This window comes from Typha latifolia, chromosome 6 (genome assembly GCF_019914945.1).
Source record: "Typha latifolia isolate L0001 chromosome 6, TyphaL0001v2, whole genome shotgun sequence".
Classification (NCBI taxonomy): domain Eukaryota; kingdom Viridiplantae; phylum Streptophyta; class Magnoliopsida; order Poales; family Typhaceae; genus Typha; species Typha latifolia.
Window position 1 is genome coordinate 2,228,368 of NC_133091.1, and position 18,625 is coordinate 2,246,992.

Here is an 18,625-nt window from a genome sequence, read left to right on the forward strand (position 1 = left end):
TTTTACTTTGGTGTATCAGTTCTTGGATAGTTTTAGAGAAAACCCAAATGAATATTATTGGGATAATGAAAGTAGCTTATTGATTTCATCTCCGGATTGTAATTCTTCTAGAAAGGAGTCATCTTTGTTGCTGGTTCGTTTGATTTGCTTTAGTTATATTGTTGCAAAATGTTTCTTAAGAGTTAGTGGATAAAATTAGGGCACAAATGGTTCATTGATTCAGTTTGATATTAAGCAAGGTAGTTAGAGGATGAGTCTGGCATTGTAGATTTTTCTTGGTGGGTAGAGGTCTGATGTTTGCGGAATTGGCTAAGAGACCAACAAAATGTAGTCAAGGGACCTCTTCTACTTCTTCTGAATAGTTCAGTTAGCGAGATTGTGTCACGCCCATTTCTTGCTTCCCATATAACTGCACTTTCTTCTATAGAATACACTCATCACAATCTTTAGTATTTATTAAGGGAAAAGGAAAAGGTAAAAGAACATAATTCTGTATATGGGTACTCCCCTCATTGGATCTAATTCAATTGATGCTTCCGTAGGGGAACAGAGTGTTCAATCTGATTGGCCTTTGTATGTGCTTTGTAAGAGTTTCAAATCATGAACTTTATCTTTTCAATATGGTCATGCTCTTTATTTATAACAATAAAAAAGTTACAAATTTTCATTGCAACTTGAAGAACCCAGATATCAGATGGAATGTTTGATATATAATTTGACTGCATGAATTTAATTTCTCATGTTATCTTGTGAATGACAATGGTTTGGAGGACTAAAACCACTTGGATCTTTAGGTATGTCTTTGGGGATTGACTTGGGTCGCAGCAAAGTAGTAAGAGAAAGATATCGAGGTTTCCAGGTTAGGGCAGGTAAGGCTGCTCTGTGCATGACTAAGAGGTCAAGATCTCGTAAATCACTTGCTCGGACACACGGATTCCGCAGACGAATGCGCAGCCCTGGTGGAAGATCTGTGTTGAAGCGCAGACGTGCCAAGGGAAGGAAAGTTCTCTGCACAAAGTCGAACGCAAACAGTGGGAAGAGAGCCTGATCCTAATTCAGTTGACTGCTTGGTTGAGAGTCTTTTTCTATGAGTAATGTTCTTTAAGCAAGTCAATGTTTGATGGTTTACTCATTTTGTTACTGCAATTCATGTTGTTGTTTATTCTATTTCCTCCCATTAATAGGCTTTTATTCCCATATGTAGAAATCTGAATTTCCAATTGCATTCCCCATCATTCTGACTACATGCTGTACTCCTTAAATAAAATCTTTATGTTTGAAGGCATAATCCTTGATCCTTTTCGGAAATTCACCAGACCACCAAACAGGCAATATTTTCACTAGGCATTCTTGGTGTTCTCTTTCAGTTGAATTTGTTGAGACCTCTTTTTGGTAGAATATTCACCTACTGTCCTTAAGTACTGGCCTTTTTTCTTTGGCAGTATGAGAGAATGGTTTTCCCCTGAATACATTCTAATTCCCCATTTATTCTTGTTAGTTTGAGAATTGGTTGAAACCCTCGAAATTTATCTTTGGAAGATTCTTCATGAAGGCATGTGGTTCTCTGAGAATGACACAGAAAGCAGCGTTTGATTCAGTTGATATGGATTAACTTCTAATCAGATGTGATCCAAACTAGCCTGGTTGAAAGATCACGTATTGCAGCAGCTAAATTTCTGCTGAAATTCTATTGCTCAGCGGAAACTTTGATGATATGATGAAATTTGGTAACTGTACATGGAAATTCTCCTATTTAGCCTCAATTATTTGATCAGGTATATGGCTTCTTAGCAAAACTTATACATCTTTCAACAGCCGATCCAATGAAGGTTAGCTTCACAGAATAATTTTTGCCTAAGAAACTGCAAACATTGAGGTAAAAAAATTCATCATCCATCATCCCATTGCTAATATATCTTTCTTTAAATGCCAGTAGATGAGGTGAATAAAATTTGTTTACAAGGTCTTGACAAGGTAAATAAACAGGAAGAATTTCTCGTGCAAAGGAAAGGGAAATCTTGTTCTCTTCTTAAGTTTATGTTATTAATTCCTCAGATCAGGTGGGTTTTTAATAGAGCCAAAGGCAAGCAACTGTTCTGCATGATTTATGCTACTAAAGAAATTATTGAAAACCAACGTTAGAAATTCCCTTTTTTTTTGGGAACACACTGATTTTATCTTCTAGACATTCGCATCAGTACTTGTTATGATAATGGCTGAAATATTTTTCATAGTGACCTACACTTTTATCTCAGCAGTAGACTATTTGTCTGGGGCATTAAAATATATCAAATACTTCAAATTTTCCACGTAACTTGGAATCATCCAACCATTGAAATATATATATTTCTTTCCTCATCTAAATTTTATTCACAAAACCAGTGCTCTGCAACTTCTACCAGAAGATCTAGTAGAATGAAAGTTCTACTTCATAGTTCCATTACTCGAATATGACTGTCCCTAGTATGAATGGAGAGTCAGGCGGCAGAAAGAATTTGACCCGCATGACCATACACCGATGGAAAAAGTACCAGTAATTACTAATAACAAATTTTGTCAGCACAAAGGAATGAAATTTGTCAAGCACAAATTCCAGCTCTGCACTGGAAGGCGCATCTCCAATCTTGTGTATCAAGAACTGCAGTTGTCCAACTATTTAGAGCGCAGGATAACATCTGCTATACCTTGTCAAAATTTCTAAGAACCTTCTTTTGCGAGATGGTAGCAGGAAGGTGGTTGGACTAATTATATGAACTCTTCATCCAGATTGTCTCCTTGCAATAAACAGTTACTTTCTGCAAGGAAGTCTAATGCCTCAAATTGGCTCCTCTGTGGCCATCCTTAACACTACTTGTCTAGAGTGTGAGAATACCATCAGCCTGCCCTCTTCACAGGCATTTGCCATGGGACATCTAATGGTTCTTGTGAAGTATTTGATATACTATTGATTTCCCTCTTAGATGGATCCCAGAGGAGCCACTGGATATCTAATAGCTCTTCTGAGGCCATCATTCAAAATTTCAAACCCCCTCTTGGTTGAGTTGAATGGTGCATCTGAGATTGCATATCCTTGTTTCAGTTCCCAACTTTGTGGTGTTCCCTTTTTCCCCCAATTTCTCAAGCAACCCCTAGTTTTTTTTTCCTTTTGGCTGAAGAACCAAGAGATGTTGCAAATTCGGAAAACTTATAGGGGTAAGTTCAACCTGCAAAGGAGAGAAAACGACGTTTATCAATTCGAACAAATAACAGTTGCAGAATCATGTAATGCAGAAAACAAAGCGAGCCAACTCCATATTCTCAAATGACAGAAGTATAAAACAGACAGCATTATGCTGAATAGTTCCAACATCATAAGAAGTGAATACCAATTACGCAATTATGAAGTATGACTAAAACAAATATGCTTCAGCAAGAACAAGTATGAAATGGGAGTTTTTAACCAAGTTAGATATTCAATGAATTCTCAGCCCCTTGATGGCTAAGGCATTGGTACCTCCACAATTCACATATGTGCAAGAAAAGAGTAGCATAATTAATCCCAACATAGCTACTCATCTTGACCATAACCATTTCAGAAATTATTGTTTTGATTCCCACATCAGAGTTAATTTCAGTGGGTTTAAAGATTCCTCTCTTATGATCATTTTATACAGTCAAAGACAATCAACAAAATGCACATTGGCACCAAGCTGACCCATGGATTTAGGCATTTAGCATATCAAACATTTTCTCCACCAAGCTGATCCATGGATCATGTTGAAGCATACCTCTAAATCTTTTTATCAATCAGCCAAAGGGGAAAAAAAATACTATGTTAACTCCACATTAAGGAACAGATTCGACAGAAGCTGTTGATATTCTCCCTAACCTTTGAGTCACAACAGTATGAGCGCAAAGAGCAAATTGTCATTCTTCAAGATGACAGAAAGACTCCTTTGCTTATGGTAGATGGTTTCACTTCCGTAATCCTATTCTCTGAGTGAAAGCTTGTTTTCTAATATGGTTTAACAGTTCTCTACTTTGACCATCCTATCTATTTCAATGACTGAAATGCATAATTCATAGATAGCTTTCAACATCTCCTATGCCATGATTGGACCATTAATTATGTTTTTTTTTTCTCCTACCTACACCAAGCAAATAGAAATATGTACATCAGTTACCCACCTAGCTTTCAAACCTTCTTCGCACACTACAAAGTAAGATAACCTTTGAATGGCACATGATGTTCAATTTGTCAAGGGGGCTTAGCATATTTTGTATCACTTTCAGTTATGGATTGGCCTCTGGACCTTAAATTTCAGCATTACTGGTAGTTCTAACAGTTTCTTCCAAACATAGTTTCAAGTTTCAAACAAGAAAGTCCCAAAGATTGAAAAGAAAAAATTAGGTAAAACCGTAAAAGGACTACAAGACTGTCAAAATTTGGTAAAATTTACCAACAAAAGCACATCATCAGAGAGAGACTTGCCATAAAAGCTGCCAGGTTGGTTAGTAGTTTGGGACTTTCTCTCATTGTTACTCATATCTATGCAACCTAGAAGCAATCAATTGTATCTCTACAAATAGGGATGGTCAAAAGGTTAGATATAAAGTCCCACCAAGTTCCAAGTTCCAATTGCAAGTTTGAGGTGATATGGGAAGTTATCCTATTGTTACTGAAAATGCACTATACCAAAATGTTTTTTAACAGTAGAAACCTAATGTTTTCTACAATTCTATACTGAGGTTTCTTAAAAAGTGAGAAAGAATTCGACAGCTAATTAATGTTAGAAATAGAAACAAGATTCTAAAACAACTAGACAATTCAATTAAAGCGTAATATCTAAAAACCTTATCACAATGTCACTTATATTAGCACACTGAACCTATTTTTTCTCACATTCAGAGCAGGCAATTGTCACATCTCTAACCTTGACAACATAAGTATTGGAGTGACCAAGTAAAAAGCATCAAAAGTATTCCAAAAGAACAATTTAGCAAGTAACAATCATGCAATCATAGGTTAATTTCTAGGAGGTCAATGAATGATCATCAAAAGCTCCACAATTAGCAAATATGAAAATCTATCAATTTCAATTAGGTTATTCCACCAATGATATGTGGAGTATAGACTACACTGATATGATTACCAAGAAGCCCAAAACAAAACCCACCAATGAAACCCAGTATGAGAGCCACATCTTACGAAGAATGTGTAAAACCTAAAAGCCGGAACTACATCACATTAGCAGAAAATAACTTCCAATCTCTCCTTTCTCCTTTTCTCTTCTTTCTTTTCCAAATGAGGAATCTCCACAAGACCCATAGTATATTGCCATGAACAAACCTTCAGAGCCACATGGCTTGAATCCATATCTCAGTATATGAGAAAGTAAAATACATGTGATTCTCTAGGTTAAGACATTTTCACCTCAAATCTCCCCTTAGTTCAACAACTTAATGATAACATGGTTTGAGTAAAGCCCAAATTATATATAACTGAAGGACACAGTAGGGATTTACTTCTTACGGAAAAATTTTGTCAACAAAACCAAGCTCATGCACAAACCAAGAAACAAGGGTCATAATCACCAAAGCTTCTCCAGCGGAAGATGTATAGAAGAGCCTCCACTCCTCCCTACTATACATATCAAGTGACAGAAAGCAAAGATACAATCAATTGATGCTTGTACTTGTACTTGGTTGGACTGATAAGAGCTATGGACATAGACGAATTCTAAAACACTAATCTCAGGAGAACTTACTGTTGAATGAGAGGAGCTATGTCTGGACTACTAGAACAAATTTCAGTTTACCAGCTAAAGTTGTTTAACTAAAACTAATGGCTATGAGCCTATGAGAAGCATGTTAAAATAACACCCATATAAAGCACCGAAAGAGAGAGCTTTACAATTATCTTGCAAAGAGGAAGAAGTATTACTTGCCTCATCAAAAGTGTAAGCCATCTTCCACGTGACCGGCATCACTTGAAATATCCCAGGATGATCTCTAACACTGATTAAGTAGACTGTATATCATAAGGAAGTGACATTACCCCGAAAATTGATGCAAGTTAATACGGAGCGGGGAGCTGTTCCAGTTTTTTCACAAACTATAAGCCTAAAAGCAAAGAGTATCCTCCCAACAGGGAGAAATTGGTCAACTGAACTTAGTTGGGCACTTCCATTCTTTCTTTTTCCATCTCCAGTTCACCATTGGCAACAAAGTTCACCCATGAGTTAAAGTGCATAAACTTCGGTTAATGGGCTTTCCAAAACATATTGATGCCCCCAACAGATATACATGGAACCACTTGAAAGCTTAAAGCCCCTTGAAGGAAAAAAAGTCATGAGCATATCAACACCAAAGATATCACCCTCCGTGTTACACCAGGTAATAACATCCAGAAAAAAATCTACAAACCAAGTTGCATCTGCCCAGCTAGACGATGGTACATATACGGAATCAGTTCATTGTCAAAGAACTAGCCATCAACTATTTTAGAGCCTATACAGCTTACGCACACAACACTGTAGTTGAGCTAAAGTAGAGTTAACTACACCAGTTACCAACTAACTGGAAAGCTAACTATTCTGTGCTTGGATAAAAGAATCAGACTAAAATTAAACAAAAAGCGCCTGGCTTTCAGTTGAACAAAATCCATTGTTTAACTAATCTAGTGGAAAAACCTATTCTATAATTTAATCAGTCTGTATAGCATGTAGAACACAAAAATGGTGTGGGCATCAAGTTCTCTTATATCCATCAGGTAAATAAGTTAAAAGTCGTGTTCTATGATTCTATCATGAGGCTATCTGGAAACAGGACAGAGTGGAATATGAGTACCATTCCTTGCAGATCAACAGTTCAATGTCTTAATATCCTTGTCATTCATGATTCTTCCCGAGCACAAGATTACACACAATACTGCCAAATGTCAACACTTTCACAACCTTATTCATCTTAAACAAATGATGTGCTATATAGCTGAAATAACTCATGCTAAATAACTAGAGTATCAAAAGATACAACAAGAAATGGTGGTACAATACCTATATGATAAAACGACCTGACACACCTCGTACATCTCTTCGACCAGTCTTACTCAGCAATCTTTTAAGAGAAATAAATCAAATGTGTTCCTAGTGTAGTTTTAACTACTTTTAAAGAGTTCTAGCACTATGGTTCATTTCATCACTCGAAATGCAAAAAATTCCAAAAATATAATGATAACATCACACCAAATTTCAAGGTCACAAAAAATTGTGACGTCACACATTATCTACACACATAAAGCCAAAACAGAAAGCATAGAGGATGAATACTTTTCTGCCGGTGGATACAAATGTAATCCATTATTTCCAGAATTTCCTATTACTATCTAAGGTTTAGAAACACAGATCAAATTTTATCAAAATAGCACTGCATTTCAACAGTTTGGATGGTTGAAGACCTCTCCAAGAATCAGACATTCACACTTGACAGCGACTTATCAAAACCTACTCAATTTTGCATCAACATACTACAAAGCATCCACAAATCTCATCCAAATAGGCCAGTGTCTAGTATGCAACATGGAAGCAAACCATAAACATCTCAGTAGAAAATCTCTGGTACCTAGCATCCTACAAGTAAATATCTAAAGTCTAAACAACTTCCAAGCTGTAAAAGATCAGTCCTCTACATTCAAGGATGAAGAAGAAACTTAAGTTTTAGAATAAATTTTGTTTGCATCTGAAAATATCTGCAAGATCATAATATTAAGAAAACAAAGTTTTCCGATATTACTATTAGGAGAACTCTGGTGGCACATGTATCACAAAGAAGTTATATATTCTAAACCTTACAAAATGACCACCAGTAGAACTAGTGGCCTCCATTTCCATCTAGATGCAACTGAGATCTCAGCGTCGTCCAAGACGAGACTTGTCATAACCTCCCCATGAACCAGGTGCCGGACCATACAGAGGAGCTTTTTCAGAAACACCCTGTTAATAAATGAACCATGAGGAGAGAACATTACAAGTAATCAGATTCTCTAAGTTCATGGACTAGATATCTCTCACGAAAGCATACCGAATGTAGGTTATAGCCATCCACAAATGATGAAGGAAATGCCCCTTCAGGGCTACTGATTTTCATCCCATATGCTCCACCTTAAATATAAAGTCATCAGAGTAAAATTAAATTACAAATCATAGAGTGCCAGCTATGCAAAGAAAAACAATAAAACCTCAATTTAGCATAACTTCAACTGCATAAATATCCATGGTTCATCATAGGATAATAGCCCTTTGCATTTTCACATCTACACTGTCCATGCATATTCAAACTCCAAAAAGATTGCAGTGGTATAGCAGGAAAAACAAATGTTATTAGAATCTCTGACAAGGCAAACTGTAGAATCGTGCAAACAACTTCAAATGATTAAACCAGGTTATTTCAATGGAAGTCACTTAGTGTCCCAAAAGGTTTAGCTGCAATTGGATATATTCTGTGACAGATTTGGATATGCTTGATAAACTTCAAATGGTCAACTACCAAAGAAAGAATAGATCAGAGGAAACCAAGGTAAGTAAGCTATAGCATGATCAGAAAACCACCAAAGATGTGATGGAATTAGAAACTATAGCAAACTGGTCTTGTACCAAATAACAAGTAGAGTTTATAAAGTGAGAACATATATGGAAAAACTGAGGTAAGTAAGCTACAGTAGCTTCTGAGTATATGAATTCCAAGAGAGAGCGAGAGAGCGAGAGAGAGATGGAAGCGATAAACTTGGCCATTTACCCGCAGACCATGGTCTCCCTTCAGTATTTGCCAAGTCAGCCCGCAGCTTTTCAATATCGCGAGCCATAGAAATCATATTATTTTCCATTGTTTGCCTTTGTTCCATCAGCTCAATGTTTCCTTTCTTCTCATACTCAAAAGCAGTCCTGTCAAGAAACAACTTTAAAGGTGAAGACTTTATTTTTCATGCTTTGCTCCCTGCACAAGGAGGTTAATAAAGAAAATATCTAGATGATGTGTAAGCAATTGAGTTTTGAGTAATAGATAGGCAAACCTAACACGCATAAGTTCCTGTCGCAGACCATCAATATCGGTCCTCAAAATCAAGAGTTGCTTGTTATCAGCTTGTGCCCTTGCCAACTCTTGTGTGAGTGACTGAACCTTTGCACTAAGTTCCTGTCTCGCATTAATCTGTTTCTCAATTTCGGCACGGAGCTGCATTACTTCATTTCTTAAATGTTCAGTTGCTCTAACATCAGCTTCAAGCTTCAATCCTTTCTCTATCAGCTCTCGGATATGGGCTTCCTTTTCTGCACGAAAATCCTGAAAAATCAAATTCAAACGGCGAATCTCATCCTTTCCAAGTGCAACCTCCCGCTGCAAAGCTACACGGTCTTCAATGAGAGCATGGTGATCAGCAATAAGCCTCCTTAGTTCAATCTGCTGTAGTTCAAATTCTTCTTCTAGAAGCGCAGGATGGGGACGAGGAGGACCACGAACAAATGGACCTTCAGCGAAGTCAGGATAGGTACGTCGCTCATCGATAGCATGGCGATGTGCACGACCTCTTCCGGACATTGTGCTTTGCACTAAAAAATGACAACAAACAGCCCAAGAAGTTATAAATAATTCAATTACCACAATATGAATCATTGGATATGTTAAATTAGGGTGACAAAATAAATGAGCAGCTCAGACTCGGCTCAACTTAGGCTTGGGTTCAGCTTATAGCTCGAGCCCAACTAAGCCCCAAGCTTGAACAATATTTTGGGCTAGAAAATTAATTGTGAGCCGATTCTAAGCTGGAGTCGACTCGCTCAAGCTTGGCTCGATAGGCTCATCTGAGCAAAACTTGCATCTCCAAGTATCAAAATCCAAACAAAGTTTTTCCATTATAAAACCGCATTGCTCACTAATAAAAAATAGCAGAACCATTATACTGTTCCCATAATACTCAAGGTCTATCAATATGAGAACTAAGAAATGTCATGATTAAAAGGATCCATTTAAATCAGAGAATGGACGGCCACTTTATCAATATATGAAACCAATAATCCATTCAAAAGGTGGTTAACTGCTCATTGTTGCTTCTGGCTTGATGGTCTCCCAAATCAGCTATTCTTGCTCCCAATGTAAAGTTTTCGATTCCATGCTTCTTACATTACGATCATTACAGCATGGATGTAGCCAGGAGCGATTCAACATGCCTCCAGAAAAATATTTACAGCAGACAAGCTACACAAAGCGGCAACTAAAGATGTCTAATCACAACCGATTACGAACAAATGAAATAGACAGCAGTGAATTACAGTTGCGTCTTTTGATATCCGTCTTCATAATTGGAGAACTTGGAATTGATTTCAACAAGATCTCAAATTTGCAAAAGCCTCAAAATTACCAAAGAATTTCTCAGATATCAAATTCCTCTGCTAGGTTTTCGAACTAAATCGAATAGAAGAAACGTAGAGCTAAACTGGAACTTACCTAAGAATGACTTATCCCTAAAACTAGATTACGAAGAAGAAAACAAAGAAGCTTAAAGGATTTCTTCCAGGGACTTTACTCATCTACGAAACGAAATAACATAACTACCGATTGATATCATAGATCTAATACAACATACATGACATCAAAGTTCTGGAGATTAATCTCAAAAGAAGAGCATAGAGATTCGAACCTGAGGAGAGAGAGAGAGAGAGAGAGAGAGAGCGCTGCTTTGCAGGGTATTTTCTTTTCTTCTTTTTAGATTCGATTAATTATATCTTGACCCTAAAGTATTCGTTATATAATTATATCACTATCACCTTCTAAAAAAATTAATATTTCATTATAATTCCCAATATAATCAATCTTAAAAATTTACTAATAAAAACTCTATAGCTTCCTTTCATATCCATCCATGTTCTCCTCAAATGACATTTAGTACAACTTTGCATAAGATTATAAATTATAACTCTTTAAAATATATTTTATAATTATATTTTAGTCAAATTTTATATAAAATAAATTGTATGAGAAGTTATGCATAAAATTTTATTAAAAATAAATGATATGCATATTTTCTAAACAAATTTTTAGTATTTATAACTAAATAATAAAATGTGAGTAAAATTATGCTTAAATATCAAACTCTAAACTAATCTTCTCTTAATTCATTCCAATCCTCTTATATTTATAAGATGAGAGGGGGCATTTTTATTCATATAATTAATTAGTTAATTTTTAAATAGTTTTATAATAGAATTTTTAACAAAGGAGTTTAGTGACACCAGAAAATAATTTATGTATCTATATATTTCAAATTGCATATATCCTTCACATTATTTTTTAATAATTATATTATCTTCGTAATATACGACTAAAAGACATGCATACTTGATGAGAATAATTAGAATAAAAGTGTTTATGTTATTTAATATTTAACTTGATAAAATATTTATTTAAATTCTAGCTCCTGATTGTTTTAATTATTTTAATACATACATCTCGTTAGTTTAAGGTTAATTTATTAGATTTAAATCTATCTCTGAAAGAGAAATTTAGAAGAAGAAATTGGACTTAGAAGTTAGAAAACATATGTGCATTATTGCAAATCTGAAGATGCAAAACAGGAGGACTCAAAGAACAGAGTAGAATTAAAATTCTCAAAAAGGGTAGTGAAGTATTTGCCAATAAAATAAGTTTGGTTGATCTCTGTGCTTTCCTCCCCCTCGTCCACCAGATGTTTGCTTGATTGTCTCTTCCAAAAACAACTACACATACATAGAGAGAACTTCCAACCTCCATTTATTCGAATCCAAACAACAACGAGAAGAAGAACATGCACAAGTTCAAGTTCCCACAAACAAAGACGCTGAAAACCATCTAACTCTTACTCCTCTCTCTTCCTCACCAGAACTGGCAGCCCGCCTCTCATCCTAAGCGTAAACGAGAGCACATGCTCCGGCGGATTACCACCCTTCTCCTCCGTCCTCACAGCGCTAAGCTTAAACCTCTCGACTATCGACGCCACGATGGACTTCATCTGTATGTACGCCATCTCCTTCCCTAAGCACATCCTCGGCCCGGCGTGGAACACCGGGAACCGAAACGGACTTTCTGGCTTAAAATGCCCATCTTTATCCAACCACCTCTCCGGCTTGTACTCGTTGAAATCCTCTCCCCATATCTTCTCCGACCTCCCCATGGCGTAGGCGCTGTATGTCACAAACGATCCGCTAGTCACGAAGGTTCCATCCGGCATGACGTCGTCGTGCATGCAGGATTGGGTGTCGATCGGCACCGGCGGGTAAATCCGCATAGACTCCGTGATTGCCGCGTGGAGGTAGTTCATCTCGTGGAGCTCGTCGTAGGAGAAGGTCTCGCCTTCGCTGTGGCATCTCACCGACTGGATCTCCTGCACAATCCTCTGTTCGACGTCGCGGCGCGTCGATAAGATCCAGAAGAACCACGTCAGCGCCGACGAGGTCGTCTCCCGCCCCGCGATGAGGAAGCTGATGACCATGTCTCGAAGGAATTCCTCGCTATAGTCCTCGTTCGCGGCGAAGCGCGAGAGCAAGTCGTGGTCTTTGTCGTCCAAGGATCTCGCCTTTCTTGATCGAATAATATCCACGGCGAAATTGTGAACGGCCAAAATCGACTCTTTTATCTGCCTCTCAGAGCCAATATTTAAAAACTTCTTCACCCTCCATGCAACGTCTAAAACGTCCAAGAATCGAGCTCCGACGAGAAACTGAGCTCTCCCGAAATCTTCCATGAAGTTCGAGTTCTTGTTGCTGGGGGAGTCGTCGGACAAGCAAGCGGGATCGACGTCGAAGGCGACCTTGCAGATGTTATCAAAGGCGAAGCGTTCGAGTACGTCTTGGATGTCAACGACGTTATTTTCCTCTTGAGCCTTGGTGAGCAGTGGAAGGAGACGGTTTACGGTCTCGAACTTGACGGCGTTGACTATGAAGTTACGGAGAGACCGCTTGTTGAACTCGTAGCTCGCCGCCTTGCGCTGCGACCTCCATTCCTCGCCGTCAGAGTTGAAGATGCCGTGGCCGAGGAAGTCCTTGAGCATGGTGAAGGTGCGCTCGCCCTTCGGGTAGTTGTCGAAGTTGGATTTCAGTATGTGCTCGACGTTGGAGGGGTTTGCTGTGACGATGCCGCTGACTTGGCCCAGGCTACGGAACACCTTTACTTGCCCAACAAATTTGAATTCAATAATCACGAAAAGAAATATATATATATATATTAATCTAAAGGCGAGATAATTTCGAACTCAATAAGAATACCATCGTTTGAGTTGAGCTTTGGAGGATGACTTCTGTAGTCCAGTCGAGGAATCGGTGCCGGTTTTTGACGAAGTAGGGGAGATAGCCGATTATTGGGTAGGGTTTGAGGCCATGGATGGATGGTTTCTTCTTTGATGGGCTATGGCGGAAGAAGAAGAGGTAGATGAAGAGGGGCAGGAAGAAGAGGAAGAAGGCTAAGTGGAGAGAAGAAAGCTCCATTTCTGTTTGTTTTTTGGTCTCTTCTCTTGTTTGGATACAAATAGTTGGCATACAAAGAGATAGAGCGGAGGACTTGGTTTATATACTTAGTTCCACTAGTTTTTTTTTAAATTGAGTTCGAAATAATATACGTGGTTGCTTGACCGATGAGATGCCACATGCTGCTGTGTGCTTGGTGATCAAGAAACCTTTCTTGCCGCCCAAGGGAGGGAAAGATAGATAGACATAAACTGGATCTCAATAATTAGCGGTGAAATGTATGTGATGGCAACTTGCTGTAAATAAATGCAACTCTCCTCGGTTGAAATATTGCTCCATTTTTATTTTTATTTTTCAATAAATTGTAGACCGTACAAACAAACGAATCCTTTCTAACTGTAAGATATCCAACATACTAAGCCTTAAAATATCTGCTTTGCTGAGCTATTGTTTTAAACTATCGCGCACCGCAGAGTTAATCTTTTGAGCTAACACACCGCCGTACTGTTAATTAAGTCAAATGATTAATTTTTAATAATTATTTAAATGTTGAATTGATCGTAATCTCCTTGGTCCGATAAATACTTATCAATTTTAGAACAGTTGGTAGAATGGGCAGCCTGAAATGAACGTCACAACTTTCTCTCCCCGTTCAAAAAGAGAGATAACAAGATAGGGTGAATTTGCAAAATGCAGAATGAATCAGGTCTTTCACGCAAAACTATCTTTTATTTTTATTTTTTTCCTCTTTCTCCCTTGTATGCAGCATAATGAATGATAATGTAATAATGTGCCTCACATTCTTCATACTCTATTCATATGCCGTTTGGAAGCTCCGGATGCTAGATGAGCAAATCTTTGGTATCACTGAGATTCCACATTCTAGTTCTCAGAAAACCTAAGTCTTGTTTATGACATTGGTCTGAGACTCTGAGCTCAGCCATGTAAGTAAGAATGATGCAAGAGAAGCGAACTAATGATGAGCAGTGATATAAATATCAGATGGCTGACAAAAATAGAAGTGCTGTTCCAATTACTAGTAGAAACTTAACACTAAAAATTGAATCTTCATGTATGGAACTTAAGATAACAAATATACAGAAAAGGAGAAGATGGAAAGAGGAAGAAACCCTAGATGTTTAGCACCATGTGGGCCATACTACAAGTCCAATACCAAAAATGCTGAGAAGCTGAATGCACAAGTGTGCCGAGAGAAACTAAGAATCACAGGTGATACTACTTTGTTAACAAAATTTCCAGCCCTGTATATGAGAGCAAGAACATCAAACAGACAAATTATGTGCGAAAGCAAGCTATTTCACAGAACTCGAATTTGACCGCCATAACCATAGTGTCTCAAAAGGCCCTCGTCTTGCCTCCAGTTCTCTTTTACCTTCACTTCAACCTGTAAAATCATAGAGGCACAATCAGAACTTCCTTGAGGATGGTTAGAATTGCCATATAAAATTCTTAGTACTAAAGCAGCTGCTCTTTTTATGACCTCAAGATAGACTTTCTTCTGCAGGAAATCCTCAATATCAAGCCTTGCAGCTGTTGCCAATACCTTTAGAGCCTTCCCTTCCTGCGTTTTTAATGAAAACATTTAAGAAAAATTAGTGATTTTACAAGGAATAAATTGGATAAGAAATATAATTACAACTATTCATGAAACATGTGTTTGGAAACGGAAGAGAAAAATGAAATTTGCTGAGAAAGTTGACATTTTCTAGACAGCTTTGAAGATATAAACACATTCCCTATATAGCTTCGAAGATATGATAGACTCGAAAGACAAATAGACATGAATGCAGATAAACTGAGTTTCGCTATGTTCTGCAAATGACCATCTTTAACACTTATTTATTTAATACTATGTTCTGGATAGTACTAAAAATCTCCATGTTCTCCAACTTACTACGATGATCAGCAGCAAGTGGAAAATAAAAATCCCAGACAAAAGGAGTTCTGTTTCCCAAGCAGAATATAATAATAGAAAAGGGCCAAATGATGTATAGGCTCCATTATTATTCAAAGTGGAATAGAGGACCAGAGAAAGTGCACGGGCATAACTCAGAAAAAGATAGGGCTTATAGCAATTTCAGGGAATACTTGTAATTCCCTTTAAGCAACTTATTGAGGTACCTTGCCAATGAGTATCATCTTCTGTGATTCCTTCTCGACTACTATTTCAACTTGAATGAAATCCTTTGAGGTAGGCCTGCTAATGTAATTCAGGACATTGACCTGCAAAATTGAGATGATAACCAAATCAAGAATCCACATTACAAAGCAAAAATGGAGAGAAACAAAGAAGAACGAAGAAAGAAACCAGGCCAAGGAGACAAATGCACAGAAGCAAATAAAATTTACTTGGCAAGCATATGGAACTTCATTCCTGTACTGCATAAAAATTTTCTCCCTCACAATTTCAGATACAAAAAATCTTTCAGGGTGTTCACTGGTGATGTCCTGAAACACAAAGAAAATGCATGATACAGGTTTTAGAAGTGCACTTTCTAGGTAATACATAACTACTAGATGATTATCCAAAAAAGAAAGGGACAAGCATAATAACATCTGTGGAACAGGATGCAGGTTGGACTTATTGGCAGTGGTTGGCCACCAGACAATAAAATCACTCTTCCATTATGTAATAATGCCAAGAACTAGATCTATGCTAAGAAAAATGCAGATCGTTTCAAATATTTGGATCACTGTTAACATCGTAAAGAGGTAAATTGTTTCTTTATGCTTAAAGTCATTAAGAGTGTAGGTAATAAACTTTTTATTTCTTCTTAAAGTCTTCCTAAAGTCCAAAAAGCAAATTTTACACAGATACAACTAATTATTCCAACAAAGCTGGAACAGGGTATATCTTTTGTGACTTATTTCTTATGGATGGAACAGAATGCCCGACACCTGTCATTCTTTTGACTTTTGAGAACAAAACTTGGATAGCCATGAAGGCAAAATTCTAGATCAGCAAGAATCTGAGGAATTCAGATACACTCAAGCTTGTAAGCTAGGTCGAGCACATCCATGAGTTATTTCATGAGCAAAAATAGTCCTCATTAAAGTCTTCTTTGGAGTCCATAACATCTGTCACAATCTTGTCAATTGGAGTCTACGTACCTTTGGGTAATAAGAAGGACCAAATGGGAGCTTCGACAATATCCATTCCTTGACATCATCTACTCCATGGCCATATTTTGCACTTACAGGTATGACCTCGTCAACATCCGTGAATTTCTCATACCACTACAAAAGGAAATTAATCACAAAAGAACGAAAGATAAGGCTGACTAAGATAGTAGCATCATTAATTCTGAATCATTGAATTCTGTAATCAACTTCAACAGAGAAATTCTTCTAGAAGTGCTACCTCCAGCCGTTTTGCAATTTCCCCTGGCTTTATTAGATCCTTCTTGTTCAATATCAACAGTATAGGAAGCTTGTTTTTCAGGTTGCTCACACCTTCTTCAAGCACATCATCAATCTAAAACTTGAAAATATGCAGGTCATGGTGTGTTTGAATAAGTAGAATAAAATTCTTTATCAGAATGAATACCTTTTGAGGTAACTTAGAAGCATCAACAACAATGAGGGCACAGTCTGCATTAATAGTAGCACTTCGGACATTCTTCATCATCATGGAATCTAATTTGTGCATCTTCTTTTCGATTACACCAGGTGTATCATATAGTATCATCTGCAAACTAACCCGTTACCCAGATAAGCAAATGCATAAGCTGGTTCCCGTATAACTCGCCATTGCATCGATCATGCTGATACTAGGCAGAGTCAACAAGTAAGTGCAAAGCTTTCTAGCTCACAAATTCATAATAAGATTATTTATAATTATCTTTAACTGACTCCTTGGTCAGACTAATAAACCATTTCTAGAAAACTGAGTTCAATTAATAAAACCAATACCTGATATTCAGGACCAGAACATATACCAAGAATACGATGCCGAGTCGTTTGAGGTTTTTCTGTCACAATTGAGAGTTTTTGACCTATCATTTGGTTTGAAAGAGTGCTTTTCCCAACATTTGGCTTTCCCAACACAGCCACATATCCTGCAGTTGGACAACCTCATTTTTCAAATAAAAGAGTAAAAGCAGGTAACAAAAATGCAGAAATTTGCACCTCCATGACACAAATAAATTGATTATTTAGTTCCCTTATACAATGGCAGTAGTGAAACCTTAATGAGGGAAAATGGACTTTAACAAGTTAAGGTTGTAATAAAGAATAGTTACATATAATGCACAACTATACAAGATGACAAAATGCAGATATCTACTTAGAGTTATCTCCAACAAAAAAAAAAAGAAGAAAAGAAATCATGATCTACTCCAATGGTTTTTTACCAATTAGATTTGATGTAGATATCCAATAAAGGTGTTCTTTTTCTCGATTCACCATTCCTTGATATCAGATGGTTACAGTATCAGGGTCAATTCTATGACCAAAACGCAAAAGAAACCAACTTATCTGATCAACTTAAGCACATATAAAGAAAACAATTCAGAACGAAAACTGACCACTTCGATGGTTAGCACAGCTGGAAACTTCGAGCTCTTCCAGCTCGTACTCGTCGAGCAAAGCGAGATTCCTATCCGGCTTCTCACTCAGAGCCAGAAACGAAGCCGAGGAATCTTCCTCCTCCTCTTCCTCCTCCTCCTCCTCCTCCTCTTCTTCTTCTACTCCATTGCTCAAACTCGAGAATCGATTCCTCTGACTCCTCCCAAGATAGCCGCGGCTCGATTTGCCCACAGAAACCGAAGCGCGAAGCGATTCGCGACGCAGGAGGAGAAGAGACCAGGGGATAGGAGAAGCGAGAAGGGACGCTCCTCTCTCGCGTGAAGGCGGATGAGAACTCACCGAGATGCGAAGCGATAGTGCTAACTCCATTTAATTTTTGCGCACTCTGGAAACGGAAGCGAGCTCGCCGAGAGGGAAGCAGATAAGAGAGAGAGAGAGAGAGAGAGAGAGAGAGAGAGAGGAGCTAGAATGGGCCGGTTCTGGGCCTACTCTAATCTCGATCCATTCTATCCAGTTTGGTCAGCCAATCAACGGCCGCCAATTAGTTGATTCCTGAATCCTGGGCTACACAGGATCCGCTACATTCCTAACGTGAGCCGCTGGCGACTCAG

The 18,625-nt window shown here is 37.8% G+C and overlaps 3 protein-coding genes across 7 annotated transcripts; all 3 read right to left on the reverse strand.

Moving 5' to 3' along the window:
• Nucleotides 1–2,311: 2,311 nt before the first annotated feature.
• Nucleotides 2,312–10,757, reverse strand: LOC140791293 (protein FLX-like 3). 5 transcript variants are annotated; one of them, XM_073141787.1, is made up of 6 exons: nucleotides 10,670–10,757; nucleotides 9,047–9,581; nucleotides 8,773–8,918; nucleotides 8,059–8,138; nucleotides 5,928–7,970; nucleotides 2,312–3,203 (listed from the first exon to the last, which is right to left on the reverse strand). In XM_073141787.1, the coding sequence occupies exons 2-5, from the start codon at nucleotides 9,568–9,570 to the stop codon at nucleotides 7,887–7,889; spliced, it is 834 nt and encodes a 277-aa protein (XP_072997888.1). In that variant the 5' UTR covers nucleotides 9,571–9,581; nucleotides 10,670–10,757; the 3' UTR covers nucleotides 2,312–3,203; nucleotides 5,928–7,886. The 5 variants fall into 5 exon arrangements, with proteins under 5 accessions (XP_072997888.1, XP_072997889.1, XP_072997887.1 ...); XM_073141788.1 differs by having other exon boundaries at nucleotides 7,825–7,970; nucleotides 10,670–10,740; XM_073141786.1 differs by lacking the exon at nucleotides 10,670–10,757 and adding an exon at nucleotides 10,616–10,637 and having other exon boundaries at nucleotides 7,830–7,970.
• A 998-nt stretch (nucleotides 10,758–11,755) lies between these two features.
• Nucleotides 11,756–13,640, reverse strand: LOC140790426 (cytochrome P450 CYP94D108-like). The gene is made up of 2 exons (XM_073140513.1): nucleotides 13,269–13,640; nucleotides 11,756–13,168 (listed from the first exon to the last, which is right to left on the reverse strand). The coding sequence occupies exons 1-2, from the start codon at nucleotides 13,536–13,538 to the stop codon at nucleotides 11,864–11,866; spliced, it is 1,575 nt and encodes a 524-aa protein (XP_072996614.1). The 5' UTR covers nucleotides 13,539–13,640; the 3' UTR covers nucleotides 11,756–11,863.
• Nucleotides 13,641–14,473: 833 nt separating this feature from the next.
• Nucleotides 14,474–18,495, reverse strand: LOC140790486 (GTPase ERA-like, chloroplastic). Its single transcript, XM_073140598.1, has 9 exons — nucleotides 18,014–18,495; nucleotides 17,400–17,545; nucleotides 17,035–17,175; nucleotides 16,849–16,962; nucleotides 16,599–16,724; nucleotides 15,837–15,935; nucleotides 15,609–15,710; nucleotides 14,968–15,048; nucleotides 14,474–14,871 (listed from the first exon to the last, which is right to left on the reverse strand). Exons 1-9 carry the CDS (start codon nucleotides 18,381–18,383, stop codon nucleotides 14,785–14,787), a joined length of 1,266 nt encoding a protein of 421 aa, XP_072996699.1. The 5' UTR covers nucleotides 18,384–18,495; the 3' UTR covers nucleotides 14,474–14,784.
• Nucleotides 18,496–18,625: the final 130 nt, after the last annotated feature.

What these genes read in the sequence shown, in the direction of transcription:
- LOC140791293 (XM_073141786.1), bottom strand. An exon ending in AGGGAGACCATGGTCTGCGG is followed by an intron (nt 8,139 to 8,772) that starts GTAAATGGCCAA and finishes TTTATATTTAAG; the next exon opens with GTGGAGCATATGGGATGAAA. An exon ending in ATGGCTATAACCTACATTCG is followed by an intron (nt 7,971 to 8,058) that starts GTATGCTTTCGT and finishes ATTTATTAACAG; the next exon opens with GGTGTTTCTGAAAAAGCTCC.
- LOC140790426 (XM_073140513.1), bottom strand. Translation starts at nt 13,538, where the DNA reads ATGCCAACTATTTGTATCCAAACAAGAGAAGAGACCAAAAAACAAACA. An exon ending in AAAGCTCAACTCAAACGATG is followed by an intron (nt 13,169 to 13,268) that starts GTATTCTTATTG and finishes GGGCAAGTAAAG; the next exon opens with GTGTTCCGTAGCCTGGGCCA.
- LOC140790486 (XM_073140598.1), bottom strand. Translation starts at nt 18,383, where the DNA reads ATGGAGTTAGCACTATCGCTTCGCATCTCGGTGAGTTCTCATCCGCCT. An exon ending in GTTCTGGTCCTGAATATCAG is followed by an intron (nt 17,176 to 17,399) that starts GTATTGGTTTTA and finishes GTTAGTTTGCAG; the next exon opens with ATGATACTATATGATACACC. An exon ending in GTCCTTCTTATTACCCAAAG is followed by an intron (nt 15,936 to 16,598) that starts GTACGTAGACTC and finishes TTTGTGTTTCAG; the next exon opens with GACATCACCAGTGAACACCC.